This window comes from Oxyura jamaicensis, chromosome 6, assembly GCF_011077185.1.
Source record: "Oxyura jamaicensis isolate SHBP4307 breed ruddy duck chromosome 6, BPBGC_Ojam_1.0, whole genome shotgun sequence".
Taxonomy (NCBI): domain Eukaryota; kingdom Metazoa; phylum Chordata; class Aves; order Anseriformes; family Anatidae; genus Oxyura; species Oxyura jamaicensis.
Window position 1 is genome coordinate 23,754,519 of NC_048898.1, and position 13,883 is coordinate 23,768,401.

Here is a 13,883-nt window from a genome sequence, read left to right on the forward strand (position 1 = left end):
TCCCCCGGTGACTCTCAGAAAGCTCCAGATCTCTATTAGCACTGACAGGTTTGGCAGAGACATGTCCATGGCCAGGACATGTGCCCACAAGCATGCTGTTTCCACACATCTTAGAGCTCTGACTTGAAGGGTGGGTGGAAGGGGAGCTCTGGAACAGGCGTTTCACAGTTAGGACCACAGGTAAACTTGGACGCTGAAATATGCGAAGTGGAAAGTTCCTTTACTTCCACTACTGTCCCCCCAAGAAAAGCTAGTATGGGGAAGTCCCTGGTGCTCTCACCTCAACCAAACAGGGGATCTTTTCTGTGATTCTTTTTGTGCTCTGTGTACTGATGCCACCACTGTTCATCCTTGCAGAAGCAAGCACGAATCAGTGCACGAATCTGCATTTGCAAGGTAGCGAGTAAATTAAACCTAGCCTTCAGCATACCCCCTCATCGACTAGGCTATCTGTCACCTTCCCTTAGGTTTCCATCACAAAGTATTTTGGCAACAGGAGGCAGAATCCCTCATTATTTCCAAGGCGGTCTGGGATTTGGCTTTAAGGGCGAGAGGCAGTGCAGCTGCAGGAGGCCCCTGAGGAGGAGGAGGGCGGAAGGGCTGAGTGGAACACCCGCGCTCTTCCCACCGCTGCAATTTTCCCTTAGATTTTCTGTTTCCGCGGGCGATTGGCGGCCGGAGATTACAAATCAGCACTCAGTCAGTATAAAAAGAGGGCGAGGGCCAGCGAACTGAGGCAGGATCCGCCCCAGGAGGCAGCCTTCAGTGGCCGGACGGTGCTTCAGGCGGCGCTGAACGCTCGGCATGGCGGGCGAGCACTCCCGGAGCCTGGGCAAGGGTAAGTGGCGGCCCCGGGGGCCGGGGTTGCGGCCACTGGAGGGGGACGAGGGATGGTGTAACGGTGGGGCTGCTTCTCTCTTCCTCAGGCAGCACGGCCCCTGGAGCGGTGCCCGAGGGGCTGATCCGGCTGTACAGCATGCGCTTCTGCCCCTTTGCCCAGCGGACTCGCCTCGTCCTCCGAGCCAAGGGCATCAGGTGAGGCTCCCCCGTCCAACCTGGGCGCCCTAAAGGGCTCCTGGCTGAATATCCCCGCGGTAACTGAGAGAAAATGGGGTGGTTTTGTGGTAAAGCTCACGCTTCTTGGCATGTATGTATGTTTGGTGTGGAGGGGGAGGTTGTTCTGAAGTGGGAGATACTTATGCTGGCTGTGAGGTCAGTAACATAGATGCCTGAAGTAAGTCCGAAGGAAAACAAGCAAACAAACCCTGAAGTTGATTTGCTCTCTTCCTGAAAGTTTGCAGTAATAGCACTTAACCCTGTTCTGAGTAAGTGCAAGCAGAGCTTCGGTGTATGTTTGTTTGTTTCTGGTGTAAGGTGCAGAAAAAAATCAAGGTGATACAAGTCCTTAGCGTTCCTTTATTTCACTTAGTGAAATGTAGGAGTAAGCTAAGGACGTTTTTAATGAAGGAAAAGTACCATGTTCTTATAAAGTATTCTTCTTCTGTTGTAAGAAGCTTATAGAAGCCAGCATTTGTGGTGTTTCTGATAGCCAAGTCATTTACACGTTTCCAAATACTGAGTAATGCTTCCCTCAGCTCACAGCATCAGAGTAATGGGGTTCTTCACCTGCTGGTTCCCAGCAAGTCCCCAGCCTACCAGGGCTTTGATAACCAGCGCTGGGCTGGGAGCACAGCAAGTGCTAACCCCTCAGTTCTCCTCTGATGCCAAGGTGGTGTGTGGTGGTGGTGTCTCTCCATCCCCCCCCCCCCCCCCCCCAAAAAAAAAAAAAAAACTCTTAGTTGTTTTGAAAGTTCAGCAGCATTTAGCAAACCTTGTATGGGTTTTCTGGGGTTATGCTTGAATGTTACTTATGCTTTGTTAATAGACAAATTTCCTGTATGTCTTTTTTTTAAAAAAATAATATCTATTTTGCCTTTGCCCTGCATACCTTTTCTATGTAAGCTAGAAGGCTTATCACAGGCACGGAAGACTTGCACTTCTGTGCAAAGTCAGATTAAAATTCTGCTGCAGCTCTTAATTGCAGTGTGTCTTAAATGCAATTAAGTGCTTCCTTCTCAGAATGTTCCTGAACTTACACGTGGTAAGTGTGCTGTATGCCAAGCCTGACCTTTGTTTTTAGCATGACTAGAAGGCCTGCTGCTCTGTGCTCGCAGACTGTGTGTCTTATTAACTTGATAAAAAGTCATTGTAAGTCAGCTCTGGTTTTCTCTGGTAAAGGGAAGTACTCCCAGGCAGTATTTCTGAGTGTCAAATGGTTCATCCTGGAAAGGATCCCAAGGAAGACCATGGAGAACAGGAGAGTAAGGATACAGCCTCTCGAATACTGTAGCTGTTGAGGTTTAATGACTGCATTTCACTGTGGTATGGAGTAGAGTGCAGTGGGGCTGAACATGCTTGGGTTCTGTTTCCTTTACTCTTCTAGCTATGAAGTAATTAACATCAATCTGAAGAACAAACCTGACTGGTTCTTTGAGAAGAACCCCTTTGGGCTGGTTCCTGTTCTGGAGACCCGCAAAGGCCAGCTTATCTACGAGTCCCCAATCACTTGTGACTATTTAGATGAAGCATTTCCAGGGAAGAAGCTGATGCCTTCGGACCCATATGAGCGAGCCTTTCAGAAGATGCTCCTGGAACGCTTCTCAAAGGTACTGTGTGATCAGGGTAGATTGTGTTCTTTACTTTACTAGAGCTTCCAAATCTCCAGATGTATTACTAATGCTGCTTTCATCTCTTCAGGGGTCTCATGTATAGGAAAGCAAAATAAATGGCATTTAAATTTAACCTGAGAAATTTTGAGTCTTTTGCTGTTATGCAGATGACTGTGCATCTGAGTTGCTTCTAGCCTTAATGTGAAGGCATGGATACAGGAAGACAGCTAAGCTAGTTAAAGTGTGTATGACAGGCAGGATTTTGAGCATCCTATAATATATATAATATAGAGGCCAAACCAGCTGAATGCTTGAGACAGGCAGTGACAATTCCTGTATCTGAGCATCGCTGTAGGACACACTCCATGAATTTGATGAGTGCCTGACTGAGAGCCTACAACTAAGGCCAAGAGATTGCAGGTGGCCGTAGACACGGGACTTGTATAAGCACCCTGGCTTTAGCTCTCAGTATGGGGTGGAGGCGGGTGCTGTGGCTGGCTGCAGATAACCTCTCTGTACACTGAATGTAGATAGTGCAAGCACGTGCTTTGGAGGATCTAGGAAGTGAAAGAAGTCTTAGATATAAAGCAGTAGAGAAGAGGAAGGAATGCAAGATGCAAAGAAGAAAAGACGTGGACAAAGAAGGGGGGTAAAAGGGCAGGGGAAGAATGTTTCCCATTATTTCTATTTAGAAAAGCCTGTTGTAAAGGAGCTACAGGGAACCATCTTTCGAGAAACGAATTGTGCTATGAATGTTGGTTGTATGAATGACAAGACCTTAGAAAAATGCTTGTATATGAACTAAAAATACAGTTAAGCTTAACTGCTGGGCAACTTTCTGTACTGAATTCAGTAATTGCCAGATAAGTTAGTATAAAAAAGTACAGGTCTCTAGAAGCCTGCATATCTCTTTTTGTAAAAGTACCTTAACTGTTGATAATTAAAGTGCATTTGCTTTTCAGGAGTGTGTACCTGGGAAAAGAATCATTTTCACCTTGCCACTTTGTTGATAGTACATGCAAGCTAGAAACATGCTCTTGTTCTGTCACTACAGGACTAAAATCCGTTAGTATTTGTATGTTGTCTTACTTTAAGCCTTTACCTTTTGTGAAGTATAAAAGATTTTTGTTAATGACTAACTTTTTAAAAACATCTTAACATCTAACTTAATATTCTGAGTGACTTGCTTGTGTTATTGTAATAGTGATACTAAAAACTTTCTCCTTTCCTTTGTACAGATAACACCTATATTTTTCAAGTATTCTGCAGCTCTCAAAGATGGACAGGATACCACAGCTCAGAAAGCAGAGGTTACTGAAAAGTTAGGCAAACTTGAAGAGGTAAGAGCATTTCACAATACTGAGCAGATTGGCAGTTATGTAGTTTCCCCTTACATCCTTCCCTCCATGCTTTGGTATTTGGAGCTAGATCTCTTCTTGTTTGGTTGGTAGCTATAGTAATGAACAATCTTTCAATTTACTCCCCCAGTCTAGGATGCATAACAGTGCCATTAGAGCAAATTCCAAGTAGCTAAACTGAAATGCATCTGTATGATGAAATGTGTGTTGGATATGGGGAGATTGCTGAGTTGTAGCTGACCACTTAGGTGTTTGTTCTGCTTTAAATATAAGGAGGCCTTGCAGCATGTTCTAGCAGCAAAGGCTGAGGAGTTCCTGGCTGCTAAAACACATCTGGGCTGTAGCTCTGAAATCAGTGCAGATACATTGGTGATGAAACTGAATCTTTTTCCTTTAAGAGTTCATCTTTGTTCTGCCTGCTTATCTTCTGGTGGCAGGGGACAAGTGCTCTGAGGGTGCAGAGTGTAATCTGTCTGTTGTAGAAATCCAGCCGTGGGCTGTGTTCTGCTTCGGCTGTGTAGTGCAACTGCAGCAGAGCTCCAGGAAGTGCCAGGTGGCTTTGCTGTACGAGGAGCTTCACAATCCTGATTCAGTGTCAGCAGTAGTTCTTAGCTAGCCTGAACAGCTGTCAGACTTGTCTTTATCACAGACCAATTCCTTCTGCATTTTTAGCAGCCACAACTAATGCTTGTTTGGCTTAGGTAAGATGCATTCTCCCCCCAGCATGTTTTGCTTCCTGTGCAAAGCTTCCAATAGCTTTCTTCCTAATTCTCCTAACAGTCCTGTGCTTTCTGTTTCCTTGCCCTCTTGAATTGCTGAACTAAAACTGTTTTCAGGGTAGTCTCATCTGTCTGATTAGGTTGATGCTGGAGCAGTGATGTTGATGATACACTTCGCTTCCCCCAAGAACTCAATTATTTCCCTGAAATACAAATCTTTTAAACCTTAAGGAAGAATTAACCTTCTTCCTGCTTTATTAATGCCATGAAATACTTGCTGCTCTTTCGGTGTCTCTATTTTACTATATTCTGAAGGATTTTGCAGCTAAAGGTTGGCTAAGGATGGGAAGAAGGGACAAAGCCATGCAAACATCACTTAGCCCACTGCAAGATAAATTCAAGAGGGAAGTGTTTGCAAATATTGCTGTACTTAGTTTGCTGCTATCCAATAGAGGGAGCTGTGTTCCTGTCTCTGGGACTGTGGAACCTCTGGGTAACACAACTGTCAGGTTATTTTCTACCAGACTTCTGGTAATTCAGACAACACAAAATATTTCCTGAAGGACTGTTCTAAAGCTCGTTAGATCGTGGGTCTGAGGGGCACAGTGTAAGTTCCATTGGAGTTCCATCCTAAAAATGCCAAAGTGCCTGGAAACAGGGGGACCAGACTCTTAAAAGAAGAGACCAAGATCTGGAAGTTTGTTAGTGTACTGAGTTTGGATCACTGTGGCACTTGTTACACTTAGGCTTCTGAGATGTTTCAAGAACTTCCTGCAAAGGCTCATACATTCCTTGTGGCTCTGCTTTCTGTGCTGAGCTGTGGGGGTCTCGTTATGGTGTACATGAATGTCATACTTCCTGTTCCTTTGTACCTGGAATGAGGTCCAGTTCCATATATAATGTCAGAAATGCTGTCCTGGCACCAGCTGCACTCAAGTGTCATGGGAAGAGAGTCTCTGCCAGAACCATGTTCTACTTTATCTGGATATTACATTTAGCTGACTTCATCGCTCTAGAAGTGCGTGTGCATTGTTGTTTGATTAGTCTCTGCCACTACTGCGTTTTTACAGATAACAAATCACGAACTGATAGATTCTGAGAGCTAATTTCCTTTTTTGTTCACACACAAGTTGCAGATCCCTAATGATTAATAATTTATGGCAGTTTTTGAACCAGCACTGGAGAAGAACTGGACTGGCAGCGTATGAAATAGTTAAACTTGATATCACAACTGTGTTACTGACCAGCTCTGACTCCCCAGATACTGCATGCATAGAAGTGTGTTATATCTGCATTATTTCCCATTTGATTCCTTCAGCATGCCAGCATTCCCCTATGAGCTGGGATTTTTGTTGCTGTAGGGTCCTGATGTGGTAACTTTCCTTCTGAGGGTAATTGCCCTCTCTTGCCCCTCACAGATTCTGTCCAAACGCAACACTACGTTTTTCGGTGGGGACTCGGTCTCTATGATTGACTACATGATCTGGCCCTGGTTTGAACGCCTAGAAGCATTCGAGCTGATGGAGTGAGTACTTTGCCTGGCTTTTAGCATGTCCTGAAGTGCCTCAGCATAAATATTCTTCACATGCTGCAGCAATGAGCCACTTTTAGGGGCTGCTGAAGAGAGTGAGTGCATTGTTACAATTTTGGGGTGGGGGAAAGGATCTTAAACCAGAGATGATTTGTTAAGGAATCTTCTGTAAAAGAAAACAGCAAACAAAATGCTTTAAACAGCCCTTTCATCAGATCTGTTTTTCTAACAAATAATTTTGTCAGATCCAGAAGTAGCAATCAAAATGCAGGATTTTCTCTCCATTCCTAGATCATAGATAAAAATGAGCCTTATTTGAAGGGGGTAGAGGTATGGACACCTAGGTTCAAATTTATTGGTCTAAAGCCTCAAGTTTGGGATTAAATCTTCTGATCCTCTTTGGAAGTTCTGGGCTGATGAAGGAGGTTCATTTTGTTTTGAGGTAGGTGAATCATATCTTGCCTTGCTGTAGGTCATCTGTCCCTGTTGTAATGGATTTTTTTATACATAAATGTCTTGGTCTGGTACATCCTTAAACAGTTCCAGTTACCATGGTATTGGGTTAACATAAGGAAATGGTGTCAAAGGAGAACTGATTTATAGCTGGTTTAACACAGGGCTGACGAGTCAGCTTGTATGAGGATGTGGGTGATAAAATGAGAAGATGAATGTTGTGGTTTAACCTGGCAGACAGCTAAACACCACACAGCTGTTTGCTAACTCATCCCCCCCTTACAGTGGGATGGCAGAGAAAAATGAAAAGTGCAGGAACTCATGGACTGAGATCAGAACTCTTTAATGAGAGAAGTGGGAGGAAAAAAAGGAAAGAACAACCAAAAAAGTAACAAGAAATATACAACACAATTGCTAGCCACTTGCTGACCAGTGTGCAGCTACTCCCTGAGCAGCAGCAGCAGTCCCCCTGGCCAGCTGCCCCTGGTTTTATTGCTGAGCATGATGCCATAAGGTATGGGGCATCCCTTTGGCCTGTCTGGGCCAGGTGTCCTGGCCATGTCCCCTCCAAGCTCCTGGTGCACCCCCAGCCTCCTTACTGGCAGGGTGGTAATGAGAAAATGTAAAGTCCTTGACTTAGTTGTTGCTGAGCAGTGCTTACAGTGAAACACTGGTGTGTGATCAACATTTGCATCCTCAATCGAAAGCACAGCACCATACCAGCTACTAGGAAGAAAACTAACTCTATCCCAGCCCAAACCAGGACAATGAGTGTGGTACAGTTAGAGGCACCCTGTTGCCTAAAGTATTCTTGAAGGACAAGGAAGATACAGGGAGTCCTGCATGAATTGAAACTTCTGGCACTGTAAGATGAGGACTTCACCGATGGACCGCTGACATGCTTTGTCTCCTGCGTGGCCCTTGATGGGAAGGAGAAGTATAATAAACCATAGAGAACTGTAGGCCTAGAAATACCGAGGTACTTGATTGAGGAGCTCGGCCACTCTAAGTTAAGAAAAGATGCTTTTCCCGGGTGAAGGTTAGGAGCTACCTAGAGAAGTTACACTTTAACCTTAGGATTTGGAAATTGGAATGCAAAGTACTCTAGGTAGTGTGCCAGAAGAGAATGAAAAGAACAATGGACACTGATAAGCTTTCAATTGGCCACATAGTTTTTCTCAAGGGTGTATCAGAGTGGATCTGTGGATTTTTGTCAGTTAGTTGAATGCTCGGTTTCCTCATCAAATCCTCAGTTTCCTCAATAGACAGTCAGCATTTTGAGCTGCTGGGTTGTAGGCTAGTAGAAGCTGCAGAACTTACCTTGGTTTGTGAAAGAGAGGAGAGAAGGGATTTGTGAGCTGTGGAGGACTCAACTGCTGCACGCAATGTTAAAGAATCACTACTAACAAAGTGTTCCAGAGGGAGGCAGTGGTGCACAAGCCTCTACCCTCAACTTGGAGCAGATGAGATGAGTACAATCTCTTTTGCAGCAGGAATAATGCAAGTGGAAACGTGCTGATGTCTTGCACAATAAGTGCTCTTTTTTTGTTTGTTTAGCTCTGCTTTGCAGAGTGCACACGCTCTGTGAGAACTCTTACTTTCCAGAGGCCAGTCTGTCTTCTACAATTTGATATGTATTTCCATCACCTGCTCTGAGCCAAATGTTACACTGGGAGGGAGAAAGCAAAACAAGCAGTTGAACAGAACCTCTAAAGCTGTTTTGCCTCCTTGATGCCCTCCTGATGTCCCATTGGCATTATTCAGACTCTTTCCTTTTCCCATAGCTCCTTGAGCCGTGCTCCAAAGCTCCAGCACTGGATGGAGGCCATGAAGAAGGACCCTGCTGTCCAGGCTACGATGACTGACACGCAGACATTCAAAAACTTCCTCCAGCTGTATTTGAAGAACAGCCTGGAGGCGTGTGATTATGGGCTCTGAGGTGTCAGTGGGCACGTGCTTGCTGAAGTGTCAGTGCTTCTTTTCAGTGTGTGCTCTGAGGATCTGGTGTAATGTGGTGCGGGCTCTTCTCTTTACTAATGGGGGGTTCAATCTGTGCTGGAAAGATAAAGATGGCTGTGAACTCTCCTCCTTGCTGTTCAGGAGAAGATGCGCTGGCTTTAGGCAGGAGGTAGGAAGTCATTGCTGACCAGGGGTATTGATTGCATCAAGGAAAGTGGTGCCTTTACTCGGGGGTGACTGTCTGTCATCTCTCGCCTCTTTGCAGGCATTGCTGTTGGTCAGTCCCTGAACTGACCTATTACTTGCTTTAAAAATTGTAATACTGATGTCTTGAAAATAAAAGCAAACTGTTTTCTTTAAGCATGGTTATCTTTTTCCTTATAGTCATCTCTTAGTCACTGGACTGGTTGCATGGAGGGGAGTGAGGCAGTGTCAAAGATGAACAGATAATGTGGAAATAGCTTTGCACCTGGACACCTTTTCAAACTGTCTTAGGCTCTAATAGAGCAGAAAAAGCATGTTGGGTATGGAGACAAAATTATTTGAATAAAAAGTAGTCACAGGAAAGAAGTCTTTCACTCTTCCCCATCAACACAGGTGACTAAAAGAACTGTGACCTGCTCTGATGTTGTTCAGCTGTGTATGCCTTTCTCTAAAGGCCCCTAAAAACCCGATCTGGCCACAATTCAAGGAAATACTCATGCATTAAAAATAAGGCAACATGCTTTATTCAGGTTCAAGGACAGGGCTGCTGTTCCAGTGGTGCTGAGGCAGTTGTCATGAGATGAACGCAACTCTTCCACCTATTTCTCTCATTGCAGTGAGGGAAAGTAGCACAGCAGAAGGTGGTGGTTCACAGTTTTCCTGGAAGCTGAGGCTCTAAGTTCCTTGGAGCTTTTCTGGAGGAAAATTGAACTTCTCTCTTTGTTTTAGCACGTACTGCCCCAACACAGGAACTCTGAGGAAGTGCATGCTTGTGTAACTTCAAGTAGGAAAGCAAGAATGAATGATGGATTTGGTGAATAAAAAGAGTTAGCAGGAGCTCCTCTGATAAATATGCCTCCTACCAGCTTACAGAGCCTTGCAATCTGTGAGCTTGTAGCTATTGGAGGGGATTGTTTATGCTCTTACTAGCTTTAATTCAAACTATGCAGGTTTTGCACTCATGTTTATCTGACTTTTAAACACATCTGGCACTACTTAGAGAAGTAATTACTCTGCTGTTCCTTTCCAGAATGCTGATGTTCTTTTAAAAGTATCACAGTCCAGATCTGATGCTGCGTATGTTTACTAGATTGTGATTAGAGAACCCAGAGGAATCATATAGCTGCAAGGTGTCAGAACATAGATCTTGGCTGTTTCAGTACATGAAAGAGGGGTTTGAGCTTGTGCCATAATCCTTGAAATGGTGTTAGTGGGATCTCAGCAGCAAACTTCCAAGAATGACGAACTGTAGAGCATTTTGGTTTTATTAGTTGCTCTGGTTGTTAAAGTGGGCTGGAAATTGGCTTCTATAAGCATGCTAGGAATATACTGCAGCTTGCTGTGCTTTATTACTGGGAGACAGTGGGAGATGTGACTTAAGGACAATCCAACAATGGGTTAAGAACAGAAACTGGCATCCAGAAATTCAAGTGGCAGAGTCCAGACCACAGTAACCAGGAGACTGTATTGTGTGAACAGAAAAGTTGTGCTCTGCCCGTCTTTGTTTAGTGGCTCTAGAGTGTACCATTATAAATCTGCTACTTCAGCAAGAAAACGTAAAATGAAATATTCTGCCTTATAATTTACTATTAAATATCAGTGCTCTAAATCCTCAGGCAGACAGCTGGGGTCCTGAACCCATTACAGCACACCAATACAGACCTCAGGCAAAGTGTTTTTGATGTGGTAATGAATATGCAACGATTGGGCTCAGCCTTAAAAGGGAAGGAGAAGTTAATGTGGAGTGGACTGGCTCTCTACCTTCACTGTGGATGGGTGTAAAGGATGCAACGTACTAGTTCAAAGAGGCCAAGAAAAAAATGCACACTGTCAGTTCTGGTGAACAGAGGAAGAAGATGAAGTCAATAAACAAGGATCAAGTGGATTAATAGCTCTGCCCTTTAATCAGATCTCCCCTTAAAATCTTCTGTGGATCAGATTGTATGGAATGGAATGTATTTGCTCACCTTCTGCTCTGCCGTTTGCCCTTGAAGGTGGTTGTTGATGCTTTCATTTTCCAAAACCACAGTGATTTTTTCTTTATTCCCCATTGTTGTGCCACCACATGTACAGCACAGGTTAAAAAAAAAAGTTCAGGACCAGGCAAAACAGGACAGAAAATGGAAGAGGAAAGTAAATCTAAACTTCTTGCCATGCTTCATGTAAGAGCTGTCTGTCATGCTCATCAGGAGTGCCTGGCTGTGTGTGAGGGCATGTGTTAAGCATGTGTTGGCACGTTGGAACATCTCCTGGGCCAGCTCTTCCCAGTTTTCCACTGTCATGGCATCTGTAACATTCCTCTGTGTTGTTAAGATTTGAGAACTGGCTGTTTCTGTTAGTAGCCTGATTATTTCACCACTCTCTTCCTTGGATATTTGTTTCACTTGGGAAGGGTTGATGAAAATGTACTCATGAGAACAAACATCACTTTACTAAACTGTCCCCGTTTCTCTAATACAGTGGAAGCAGTCTCCTTTACTGCTGGTTCCAAGCCAACAGAGATGTCAGGTTTTTTTATTTAGCTGAGTAAATCAGTAATGCCATGTGATGTTGTTAGGATTCTTCCCTCCTAAAGCAAATTTTGCTGATTTGCTAGAAGATTATAAAATTCACCATGAGATGCAGCTGTGCCTGGGGTGGAATGTACATGTTGTTTAGCAGTGTGTGGTAATGCTGTATTTGAGGCTAGGAGGATGCTAAAATGCAGCTTGCATTAAGGGATGGATGTACGAAACCTTTTCTGTGCTGATCACGGCCATCTGAGCCCAGGTCATGGTCTGAGGCAGCATGTGCTACAGGTTTGTGCCTTAGAACCGCCAGTCTTGGCAAAGCTGGTGGAAAAGGCCATCTCTCCACCAGAAATGGAGCTGAGAAAGGGGCAGTGAACAGCCTCAAGCTGCATAGGGAGGAGACAGTGTTTCCTGTAAACTGCAAGCCATGTGCATGAGTCACCTACGTGGTCACACAGCATAAGACAGCTGGGAATAAAGGATTTAAAAGTTACGTGCTTCAGACCACCTGAAGAACCAATGGAAACCAGCAGTGAGATATTACAGCTTAACGCTGTTCTTCATGCAGCTCTGTATGTTTCTGTTTTCCCAAAGGATGCCTTTGTGCCTTTTCTCCTGTCACTTAATCATCAGACGGCAGCTCTCAACAGGAACATGTGCTGGGCCAATCCACAAGTTGGAGTATGGTGGGTTTTTCCTCTACATTCATCACACAGCCTTTTTCCATGTCTGTTTAAGCTTGGAAGTAGAGGTTATCTCCACTCACAATAGCTAAGGCAGGAAGATTAGTCAACCGGTTCTCCTTGTGGGAAGACAACTCAGGTTATATAACCCATGCCTTCAAACCCAGGAGGTGCCTCTCAGTTCTATTTTGCATGCTTTATGGGCCTTGGCTGTGTTGTGCTTGTGTGTCCATGCTCTGGATCAAACTTTTCACCTTCAGAGCCATGTCAGGTGTGGCTCTGGCAGGAGACAGTGTGGGTAGAAACCTGCATGTGGACAAGCCTTGCTTTTCTCTGGCTTTGCCTACAGGAGCTTTGTATCATGGAGGTGATAGAATAACCCACCCACAGCCCTGGAGGCAAGCTGAACCGTCAGGAGCATGGTGCTGACAGTGCAGAACACCTCTGCCCGTGGGAGCGCCTGTGTGGTGGCAGCCAGGCAGGGCTGCCATGCATCGCTTGCCGTGCATCACTTGTCCTCACAGGCACAAGAACCGTCCCGGGGCTGCCCTGCCCTGCCTGGTGCGAGCTGGCAGGGAGGAGACCTGGAAGGTGTTAGCAAGCTAAGTGCCATCCTGAGCACTGGGGAAATCCCTCCATGCTGTTTGGTTCCCAGCTCAGGATCAGGCAGGAGCGATGTAATGGGTTTCTTTCTCCCTTGATGCCCCAGGAGGTGAGGTGACGGGAGGCAGGCTGCAAACAGCGTGCTTTGCTGGTACCGGTTCTGTCTCGCTCTGCCTGCTGGGCCTGTGTTGCGCTGTTTTATCCTGAATGTTACTGTCTGCAGAAAGGTGCGAGCTGAGAAATCCAATGGCATTTGGAATGTCGTGGCGCTTCTGCAAAGGAGCACGATTCACAAAGACATTTAATCTTGGCTCTGTACGTGTGGTTAAGTCTTTGCTGAGTTGAGACTGTTAATGGCTGTGGGCCTGTTGGTGGATTTTAGATTGCTTTGCATCTAAAATCTGCCCCTTTTCCTGCAAAGCACCTAAGACACTCTTAAAAACACCATTGGGGTTTTAATCTTTATTCTGTGCACAATTTTTTTTAAAAACAGTGCCAATTTGACATTTTTACAAGCTCCCAAAAGCCTAAGCAGCAAGGGCCATATTTAAATGATTCACCTCTGCACCTTCTACACTTCTACCTCAGAGCAGGTCAGTAAAGCTGTGACACCCTCCTTCAGGACAGAAATTGCTGATCATTTTTCTCTACACTTTGGATACGCTCTAGTTTCAGCCAGCTTCATAGTTAGAAACTCGGTGCCTTAGTAAAGGCAGCACCTCTGCAAACGGACTGGTAAAGAGGATTCCTCTAGCTGAGCTGGAAATTCAGGAGCTTTTTGGTTCAACCAGTAAGGTCAGCATCTACCACCAATATTCACGGCTTCCTAGTTCACATTACATCTTACTCTGGAACAACTTCTGCCTGCAATTAGAGCATCACAGGGAGTCTTGTTATTGGGCCTAATGTGCTAGGATTGCACCGGGCATATTCCAGCTCCATCCTTCTGCTGCCTCAGAAACATTTCTTGGGAAGCTAGAAATAAAACAGGCTACACTTCTTTAGATTTTTTACAAGACTTTCTTTATTATAAATAAAGCTGCATGAGAAGATCTATACAAATTCAACAGTGTCCTGCTATAAAAGCAGCAGTTTGAGTACAGCATCGTCAATCAAGGAAGAGCTTAGTTTGGAGGGTTCTGATGCTATTCCCCATTGCAGCTCACTGCCAAGATAGCTCTTCATATTACAGTT

The 13,883-nt window shown here is 44.8% G+C and overlaps 1 protein-coding gene across 1 annotated transcript; it reads left to right on the forward strand.

Moving 5' to 3' along the window:
- The first annotated feature begins 572 nt into the window (after window positions 1-572).
- Window positions 573-9,031, forward strand: LOC118168978 (glutathione S-transferase omega-1-like). Its single transcript, XM_035329828.1, has 6 exons — window positions 573-838; window positions 927-1,035; window positions 2,444-2,666; window positions 3,908-4,009; window positions 6,165-6,271; window positions 8,515-9,031. The coding sequence occupies exons 1-6, from the start codon at window positions 805-807 to the stop codon at window positions 8,666-8,668; spliced, it is 729 nt and encodes a 242-aa protein (XP_035185719.1). The 5' UTR covers window positions 573-804; the 3' UTR covers window positions 8,669-9,031.
- The last annotated feature ends 4,852 nt before the right edge of the window (window positions 9,032-13,883 follow it).

Bases quoted from the DNA above. Each gene is read 5' to 3' on its own strand.
- LOC118168978 (XM_035329828.1), top strand. From the start codon at position 805: ATGGCGGGCGAGCACTCCCGGAGCCTGGGCAAGG. The intron at 839-926 runs GTAAGTGGCGGC...TCTCTTCCTCAG, and splicing joins CTCCCGGAGCCTGGGCAAGG to GCAGCACGGCCCCTGGAGCG. The intron at 4,010-6,164 runs GTAAGAGCATTT...TGCCCCTCACAG, and splicing joins AGTTAGGCAAACTTGAAGAG to ATTCTGTCCAAACGCAACAC.